We start from the raw sequence: 10279 nt of genomic DNA, 5'->3' as shown, positions 1-10279 counted from the left end.
ATAAAATTGACCTGGAAAACCAAGGCATATACGAAGTCCCCTGTGCATCATGCCCGGCCACATACATTGGACAGACCAATAGAAGAATAAGTACCCGCCTGGATGAACACAAAAATGCAGTAAAAAAGCTGGAACACACGTCCTCACTAGTCCAACACATGAAAGCCACAGGTCATAGTATCAACTTCAATGGCACCCAAACCCTAGCCACTATAGAGAACCCCAGCCACAGAATTATCAGAGAGGGCATAGAGATTGAAAAAAGACCTGAAAGCATGAATAGAAGAGATGATTCCACCAGACTGTCAATCATTTGGAAGCCTGCACTCACAAACAAAAAAATCTCCACACCACTAGCCAGGCAAACACCTGGGCACAAACAAATCCCCCCTGATACCTCCAGCTCAAACACACCCCAACCAGGCACCCAGATGAAACCTAGCTTCCTAACAAATGATAGCCATCCATTTACTCGGAGCCAAGCTGCACTAAAGGCCTCCAATAAAGGAACACAATGTTGCCAGCCAATCAAGACACAAAAAGAGCCACAAAACAGACAGAAGATATTAGAAACACCAATCAAGCAGAACACAGCAAACTCCAAGACCAGTAAACACAGACCAAGACTCCAACCAATCATGATGAAGAAAAAACCATTCTGGCACAAGCAATAGGCTAGCCCCAAATTTAAAATTGATACCACTGTAAAAGTCTGACTTACAGATGAACACAATACAGAAGCCTGATTATGGCAGATGAGATTCTGCCGAAACGTTGCTACAACTTTAAAAGCACAACTAAAATGACGTGGGAAAATACCCGAACAAAGCTGAATACCATGTATATATATACATACACACTGTTCAAAAAAATAAAGGGAACACAAAAATAAGACATCCTAGATCTGAATGAATGAAATATTCTTATTAAATACTTTGTTCATTACATAGTTGAATGTGCTGATAACAAAATCACACAAAAATTATCAATGGAAATCAAATTTAGCAACCCATGGAGGTCTGGATTTGGAGTTACACTCAAAATTAAAGTGGAAAAAAACACTACAGGCTGATCCAACTTTGATGTAATGTCCTTAAAACAAGTCAAAATGAGGCTCAGTAGTGTGTGTGGCCTCCACGTGCCTGTATGACCTCCCTACAATGCCTGGGCATGCTCCTGATAAGGTGGCAGATGGTCTCCTGAGGGATCTCCTCCCACACCTGGTCTAAAGCATCCCCCAACTCCTGGACAGTCTGTGGTGCAACGTGGCGTTGGTGGATGGAGCGAGACATGATGTCCCAGATGTGCTCAGTTGGATTCAGGTCTGGGGAACAGGCGGGCCAGTCCATAGCATCAATGCCTTCGTCTTGCAGGAACTGCTGACAGACTCCAGCCACATGAGGTCTAGCATTGTCTTGCAGTAGAAGGAACCCAGGGCCAACCGCACCAGCATATGGTCTCACAAGGGGTCTAAGGATCTCATCTCGGTACCTAATGGCAGTCAGGCTACCTCTGGCGAGCACATGGAGGGCTGTGCAGCCCCCTAAAGAAATGCCACCCCACACCATTATTGACCCACTGCCAAACCGGTCATGCTGGAGGATGTTGCAGGCAGCAGAATGTTCTCCATGGCGTCTCCAGACCGTCACGTCTGTCACATGTGCTCAGTGTGAACCTGCTTTCATCTGTGAAGACCACAGGGCGCCAGTGGCGAATTTGCCAATCTTGGTGTTCTCTGGCAAATGCCAAACGTCCTGCACGGTGTTGGGTTGTAAGCACAACCCCCACCTGTGGACGTCGGACCCCCATACCACCCTCATGGAGTCTGTTTCTGATCATTTGAGCAGCCACATGCACATTTGTGGCCCGTTGGAGGTCATTTTGCAGGGCTCTGGCAGTGCTCTTCCTGTCCCTCCTTCCACAAAGGTGGAGGTAGCAGTCCTGATGCTGGGTTGTTGCCCTCCTACAGCCTCCTCCACATCTCCTGATGTACTGGCCTGTCTCCTGGTAGCGCTTCCATGCTCTGGACACTACACTAACAGACACAGCAAACAGTGCTTTACAGCCCTCTCTAAGCGGTTTACAGAGTTAGCATATTGTTCCCAATAATCTGGGTCCTTATTTTACCGACCTCGGAAGGATGGAAGGCTAAGTCAACCTTGAGCCGGTGAGAATCGAACTGCTGGCAGTGGGCAGAGTTAGCCTGCAATTCTGTATTCTAATCACTGCACCACCACGGCTCATATGGCTCAACTTGTTTTTTGTGGTCTGTTACCTTCACTTCCATGGTTATTTGGCAGCTTCAGCTTGCCTGCATGGTCTTCCATGCAGTTTAGCATCATGTATGCAAGGAGAACATTATTTGTCCTCCACAATATACTTCAAGTTGTTTAAATATGGCATGGAACTCGGGAGTGTGGAAAGAGATGCCATGTTAGGAATACAAGATGCACCAGCTAGACTGCAACACGTAGTTGTATTTGGCTGATTCCAGCAAGCAAAGCAAAATCAGATGTGACTGGTACTTAAATGGGAGATCACTTAAGAAACCCAGTGCAGTAAATTTAATTGAAAAAATGTCTTGGAAGAAGGCAGTAGTAAATTATTGCCCTATTGCTGTCAAGAAAACTATGTAGAGGCCAGGAGTCAAGTTCAATTCAGAGAAGGTTAGGAAGCTTTGTCATAAATTGTATTGGAAATATCAGGTGATATTTTTTTTCTTATCGTGATTTCTTTATGAAGGAGCCCTTAGAAGAATGAGCCAAAAGATATTTTGTGCCTATTTTTAATTTCACAACTGCCTGCTTTTTATTAGCCTAAATAATTTGCATATCTGTAATGGAATTTGCACGGTAATTTACGAAAAGAAATCCCTTAAATGTAATCCACCTGCTAAAAGCAGGAACAGAAGAAAGAAATAAAGACTTTTATTTTATTTTTGAGCAGTGGCAGAGGGGTTACCTGTGCCTTGTAGTTCCTCCCTGGACAAAAATAACTTTCAGGCCTCTTTTTCCTAGTTTTTTTTAGTTTTTTGTTACTTGTATGGATTTTTTTAGGCTCTAGAACAGCCAACAAACCTATTATCTTTAATTACTCCCTCTCCCTCAAAAAACAAACAATATGCTATCAAATTAAAACAAAGCCACACAAGCTTGGTGAGCTCCAGTCGTGCACAAAAAATGTGTAATCCTGCCATAAAGCATAAGGAAGGATGTCCCCTCCCCTTCTTGTTTGAGGAAGCATTTTGCATCTCCTTTAAAGATTAAAAAAAAAGATTCTTTTTTGTTTGGGAGGCTCTTCCAAGAATGCTGCTACTTCCATTTACTGGTAATCCTTGACTTACAACCATTTGTTTAGTGACCGTTTGAAGTGACAGTGGCACTGAAAAAAAAAACTTACAAAAGGTCCTCACACTTAGAACCTTTGCGGCATTTCCCCCCGTCATGTGATCAGAATTCAGGTGTTTGGCAACTGACATATATTTACGATGGTTGTAGCCTCCTGGGGCCACGTGATTGCCATTTGTGACCCTCCCAGTTGGCTTCTAACAAGCAAAGTCAATGGGGAAAGCTGGATTCGCTTAACAACTGCATGATTCACTTAACAACTGCAGCTTAACAACTGTGGCAGAAAAAGGGCATAAAATCTGGCGCAACTCACTTAACGACCACCTTAGCAAATAAGTTGAAGACTATCTGTATTTTATAAAGGCCATCTTGGGTCTCATCAATCCTCATCCTTAGTTTTGTATTAGAGTGAGTTAAGGGCCTCTGAAGAGAAGCACTGGATCAATAAGGTTTATTATGGGCAGTCAAAGAAAGAAGGATTAAAGATTAAACTGCCAATATAATATTGTTAGGTCAGCCTGTAGCATTGCGTATCATTGTAGCCATGCTATCTGACAAAGATAATTTAGTAGTATCTTTTTCCTGATCCCACCATCTCTAATTCAGCAAGGATATACCAAGAAGTGGACAGCCATGTCATAATCAAGTGTGTAATATCAGAGATGGGCTCCCTTTTCAAACAACGAGATGTAAAGTCTGAAATAATATTTTCCTTTCTATTTTCCTCCCTCCTGTTCTGCAGGATTATAATAAGTTGAATAAGTGTGCATCCTGTTGGGTTTCTGTTCTCTCACCTCAACTTTATTTTCTTATGAACATCAAAGGCACAATCCAATAGAAAGTGAAAAAAAATGTGGATCCAGATCAGTGGGGATTCAACAACCTGTTTAATTCAGTCTGTTCTGTTTTCAAATATAGTATTAACTCAATAGGGACCAGCTCCTTTGTCTTTTGAGCTGGCTTTCCATCAGAAGAAGGAAAATTAAAACTTTGCAGCTAGGTAACTGAGAAATATTGTCCAGGAATGTTTGGCTGAAAGCAAAAGAGTGGGGAAAAAATCCACAAATTAATGTTAGAGTATTGAGGAAGTTTCTATTTAGTCACCACTGCTTTGAAGTATTTCTTTTGATGTCAGATGTGTAGCTACAGGAAATTCCAATTATTTCCCTCCACTTGAGAAAATTATTTGTTGGAAGAAGTTCGTTTATTTTTGCTATCCATCACTTTAAAAAAAACAAACACCAATTTTTAGATTACGTTTTTTAAGCTTCTTCTGTCTCAACAGCAGTCAATGGAAGCTGCAACACATGGTAGACTACATCTGGACAGGCAATAGTCTTGTGGGCACTACATCTCCCAGCATGCCTCACTGTGCACTCTACTAGTTGAGACTGCAGGAAGCCACAACAAGAATCATTTCCTGGTGTAGATCACAGGGTGGTGACTAAATGGAAGAATGTTATTTTATTTTGATTTTTTTCAATGTGGATAGCTACACACATCTCACATGGGTAGGAGCCTCACAACAATTAAAACATCAATAAAAATGCAAATAAAATCAAAAGGTACACTGCAACCACACTCACTTTTAATATGGCAGCTGCTTTGTATTGTCATGGATACTACACTCCTCAAAACCTTTCTCTGTTACCTGGTTCAGTGTTTCTCGATCTTGGCAACTTTTAGATGGTTGGATTCAATCCCAGAGTTCCTCAGGCAGCACTGAATTGAAATCCACCCAAGTTGAAGCATTAGCTTAAGAGAAAACAAGAAAACTTGCTGTTGAATGAATGAATGAACGAACGAACGAATGAATGAATGAATGAATGAATGAATGAATTCTTCATTGGCCAAGTGTGATTAGACACACAAGGAATTTGTCTTGGTGCATATGCTCTCAGTATACATAAAAAGAAAAAATACATTCATCAAGAATCATGAAGTACAACACTTAATAATAGTCATAGGGTACAAATAAGCAATGAAATCATACTAGGAAACAGTCAATGTAATAATAAGGATACAAGCCACAAAGTTACAGTCATACTAGTCACAAGTGGGAGGGGATGGGCGATAAGGAGTGATGAGAAGATTAATAGTAATAGTAGTGCAGACTTCGTAAATAGTTGGACAATGTGGAGGGAATTATTTGTTTAGCAGAGTGATGGCATTCGGGGGAAAAACCGTCTTTGTGTCTAGTTGTTCTGGTGTGCAGTGCTCTATAGCTTTGTTTTGAGGGTAGGTGTTGAAACAGTTTATGTCCAGGATGTGAGGGATCTAAATATTTTCACAGTCCTCTTTTTGACTCGTGCAGTATACAGGTCCTCTTGCAGTATACTGGTCCTTGATGGAAGGCAGGTTGGTAGTAATTGTTTTTCCTGCAGTCCTAATTATCCTCGGAAGTCATTGCTGATTACTGTATTTCTTCTTTTGCCTGCAATAGACTGTCATTAGACTTCTATAAAGCAGTGGCATCTGCACAGGGATGGCGGGGAGGCAAGATGGTGGATGTGGTAATATTGATACTTGTAGTCTTTGACTTAAAACCACAGTTGGGATTGGATATTTTATCACTAAGTGATGTGATTATTAAATGACCGCACTAGATTTTACAATCTTTTTTATTGCAATTATTAAGCATATCCAGTGGTCTTTTCAGATCCAGCTTCTATTTTGGTACTAGGAAAAAAAGTTGTCCTGAAAAATCAAAACGAGGTGCAGTAGAGCTGCTAGGGAAGGAAATCTTGTTCCAGGAACCAGTTTCAATTGATTTAATTTAGAACCCTAATGTGTGGCAGGTCCCTTCTGATGTTATTCCTCAGCCCCCTTCTTTCAACATCTAGAGTGCCATTTAGGGGATTGAAGGTGTCTTTGAGATTGGGGGAGGAAAGGTGATTGGAAACTTTCCTTCTATGAAGTTCTCCAGTCTGATTCATATGAAAATTCAAGATGATGGTTTTAAAGTATAAGCTGATCTTTCTGTGTTTGTGCATTTCAAAAATAACTACAAGCAAAATCACACCTTTTAAAAGTGGAACAGCAGGTAAGAACTCTAAAAGTTGCACCTCTTCCACAGGCAACATAAGTTTGTTTTTATACCGCATCGTTCCATATGTATGGATGTATATATTCAAGCATTCTCTCCTCATCGTAGGAGGAGATGTTCTATCTTCTCAAACAAACTTGCTAATGACTAACAACAATTTCTCGTAAAAAACATCTGAAATTTGTTTTGGTCAGTTCTCCTTTTGGATGGAATGAAGCCTTCAAGCATGGCTGCCTTTCATCTGGTTTGTTTTTTGAGATGGTTGTCTAAATGTCCCCTCTTCGTCTCCTCCCTGTTCCCTCCTTCTCCTTCCCTCTGCAGATCCTGGCCTGGTTTGAGGAAGGAGATGAAACCACCACAGCCTTTGTGGAGCCTGTTGTGATCATTATGATCCTCATAGCTAATGCAGTGGTAGGAGTCTGGCAGGTATGTTAAAGGGTTGGTCACCTAGCTGCTTTGTCTTCAGGTGGGAGGGAGGAAACAAGTTGTAGCCAATTCATATCAGCTTCAGGTGTGTTTTAGGAGTTATTTGATATAATTGCAAGTCTGAATCCAGTCCGTGTCAGTTTCACACATTTTTTTTCCAACAGTATCTACCAAATGGAGGAGAAAAATCTCCCTCAAACCCCCCATTTTCTGTGAACCGGAGGTATTTATCATAGAAGTTGATTTTCAAAAGAAATTAACCGTCAGTTGGTGGAAACGGCTAAAGACATCTAACAGAAAGCATGGATTCCTTTGAAAATTGGCCAGCTTCCCTCTTAGTGATTTTTTTACAATGATTAAATAAGATTGTTTGATTTTCTTTTATTTCCCCCTCTCTTAATCTCCATCCAGATGATTCTCTTCTCTTCTCTTCTCTTCTCTTCTCTTCTCTTCTCTTCTCTTCTCTTCTCTTCTCTTCTCTTCTCTTCTTCTCTTCTCTTCCCTTCCCTTCCCTTCCCTTCCCTCCCCTCTACTTCTTTGACTTACACATCTCCATAATTCCTCCTCCTCCTCCTTCTTTCTATTTCTGCTGGTGTGGGTGCACATGTGAGCAATTAATTTTAATCAGGAATTATTAATTCAGTTATATGACTTCTGGGTATCCCCAGGAGCTTTCTGCTTTTATTAGAATGATGGGAATAGCATCATGCTGTCCTGATACAATCTCCACACTAAGGTGTATTGCCTGGACATGTTATTTGAGGGGAGAAATCTTCAGGTTTCAGCTGGTGGTGAGGACCATATGTTGACAAAAGGAAAAAGGTTGAGTGTTTCTTACAACTTAATCCAAACAATTTTTTTCCTAATTATTCCTCCTATTGGGGAGGATTGTATTAAATGTAAGGTTAACTTCCTTTTATAAAATACAACATTTATTGGAGCCTTTCATTTATCAGTTGATGGGGGTCAATCTGTTTACCTCCTCTCCTTTGTAGTTTCATATCTATAACGGAATACAGAATAACAGAGTTTGAAGGGAGCTGGAAAGTCTTCAACCCCCACAAGGCTCAAGACCCTATACCATTCCGGACAAATGGCTATCCAATCCCTTCTTAAAAACCTCCAGTAAAAGCCAGCTTTTCTGGCTGAGGAATTCTGGGAGTTGAAGTCCACAAGTCTTAAAGTTGCCAAGTTTGTGGACCCCTGCTCTAGAGACAAGCCGTTCCACTGACAAGAAATTTCTCCTTAGTTCTAGGTTGGATTTCTCCTTAATAAGTTTCTATTTGTTACTTCTTATCCTGCCCTCGGGTGCTTGGGAGAATAGTTTGACCCAGTCTTCTCTATGACAGCCCTTCAAATAAATCATTCATCTTTTCCATTCTGTTCCTGCATAATTCTGCATTTTTAGAAGACATGCACAGATTGGTATTTAACTTTATGCCAGTTTCCTTTGCATAGTTTGTGTATAATATTTAAGCTAAGAGATGCCCTGTACTGTTTTGGATGTTACAATCTGAAAAATAAATGTTGATCTAGATATTAATCCGAGTAGTTTAATTTAGGGAAGTTAATTTAAAAACAAAGATCCTTTTCAGCTCTAGCCTTGCATACCATTCTCTCTCCTTACAAAGTGATACAAACATAGAAGAGAATGCAATTTTTATTGAACACATGCCAAATTGACTGGCTGGAAATATATTTTTGAAAGTAAATGAGGTTACAAAAATAGCTGGGGCAACTTTTTAAAGAAGGCAATTGAGGACAGATTGGTTCCAAATGCACATACACTAATGTTTCCAAAATAATCATTTAAAAGAAATAAAAGAATTATCAAAATAATCCAATATGATATAATATCACCAGAACAGAAGGAACCTGGTTGAACAATCCAACACATCAAGTGGACATTTTTTATCTGCAGAATAGCACCACAATACTAGTCCGTAGAGTTGCAAAACAAGATATGCAGCAGTGCTCCTGGGCAGTGACCGAAAAGGCCCCGCGTGTGGTAGATACCATCTGTATCTGGATGGGGTAGTTCTTTTATTTTAATCTCAACTGAAAAAACGTTCTCCTCTGAGACATTCAGATTGTTCAGGGGGACTTCTAAGTTGGAAAAGTTCCAGTTTTAAAAAGCTGTCTGGTTTTTTTGCAGGAGAGGAATGCTGAGAGTGCAATTGAGGCACTAAAAGAATATGAACCAGAAATGGGAAAGGTGATCAGAGCAGACAGGAATGGAGTACAGCGGATCCGAGCTCGAGACATTGTCCCAGGAGATATTGTGGAGGTAGCAGGTACAATCTCAGCCATTGGCTTGCCTTGTGTGTCTAATGTAGACCGATGTTTTTATATCATGAGATAATAAGAGGCCTTCTGCTTATTTGCCTTCAAATGTCAGCTGCTGTACTTTACTTATGGTGTCATAAAGGTTTATTGGTTATTGGAGAACTTTTCTTCCTCTGAGAAGTTTACCCATGCTAGTCTGTGGCAGCAAACATAACAAATCATCTTGTAGCATCTTGGATGGCACAGTGGCATAAGCTTTCATGGACTTGCAAACTAAAAGAATAATCAAAAGAACCATTCCCAATACTAAAACTTATAAAAATAGACATCAAGAACATTTACTAGTGTTGGAGAACTTAATGACGAGGATGATTTGTTAATATTGTATTGTTTGTGTGTTTTAGAAAGGATATGACAGATATTTGTTTTAAAGAATTTAGAATGTAAAAGACAAAGAAAAAAGAGTGGAGGCAAAAATATGTCATTATTCTAACAATGCATACATTGCTTAAGTACATATTGCACCTAAGATATAGTATTAGTCAGACAATATGTGAAATATGTGTAGTAATAAATAGCACTTAAACAGAAGCTAGTAACTTTTTCAGGTCCAAGTCTGGAAAATAAATGATGAGAGAGAAGAGAGACAGACAGACAGATAGACAGACAGACAGACCCATTTTATATAATATCCTGGGCACCCAAATAAAGAGTTGATTTCAGTGAGAATGAATAAGATTTTGACTTCATCTTGCCTGATCTCTGGAAATTTCAATATTCTCATTAGAGATCTGTATAAGATTTCAGTGGTCTTTATTTTTATTTGGGGGAGATATCAGGCTCCAGAATCCAAGAAAGCACATTGTAATTCTTCTAAACAGCTTTCTCTATTATTCCTCTCCTATAGACAGAATCCTACCAAAAAAAGTAGACTACTGCCCCATAAAACATATATTGGAAACTATACAGAAGGAGACTGTCTTCTCCCTCTTTGTGTCACAGAAACAGTGTTGTCTCTTGCCCCTCAGGAATTCATTCCCTCCCTCCTGGAAATCCGGACAATGTTCCATCACAGGAGATGTGGTATATGGATAGCTGAGTTAAAATAAAACCAAAACATTATTTGAATTAGAAATGAGCTAAACTTTTTCAGAATACCGTTTTCTTGGGGGTG

The 10279-nt window shown here is 40.0% G+C and overlaps 1 protein-coding gene across 3 annotated transcripts in view; it reads left to right on the top strand.

Annotated features, from left to right (window-relative positions):
• The window catches only part of ATP2A3 (ATPase sarcoplasmic/endoplasmic reticulum Ca2+ transporting 3), a 159763-nt gene that overhangs the window by 91373 nt on the left and 58111 nt on the right, over positions 1–10279 (top strand). Inside the window, exons 4-5 of one of the 3 annotated variants that reach the window (XM_087957871.1) lie at positions 6715–6819; positions 8975–9113. In XM_087957871.1, coding sequence (XP_087813997.1) covers positions 6715–6819; positions 8975–9113 — 244 coding nt within the window. Of the gene's footprint in view, positions 1–6714; positions 6820–8566; positions 8854–8974; positions 9114–10279 lie in introns of those variants that run through there. The other 2 variants (XM_087957880.1, XM_087957890.1) reach the window with 2 other exon arrangements.

This window comes from Notechis scutatus, chromosome 1, assembly GCF_049901735.1.
Source record: "Notechis scutatus isolate UNSWTSFEM ecotype Mainland chromosome 1, rNotScu1.2, whole genome shotgun sequence".
NCBI lineage: Eukaryota > Metazoa > Chordata > Lepidosauria > Squamata > Elapidae > Notechis > Notechis scutatus.
This window is presented reverse-complemented; position numbering and strand designations above follow the sequence as displayed.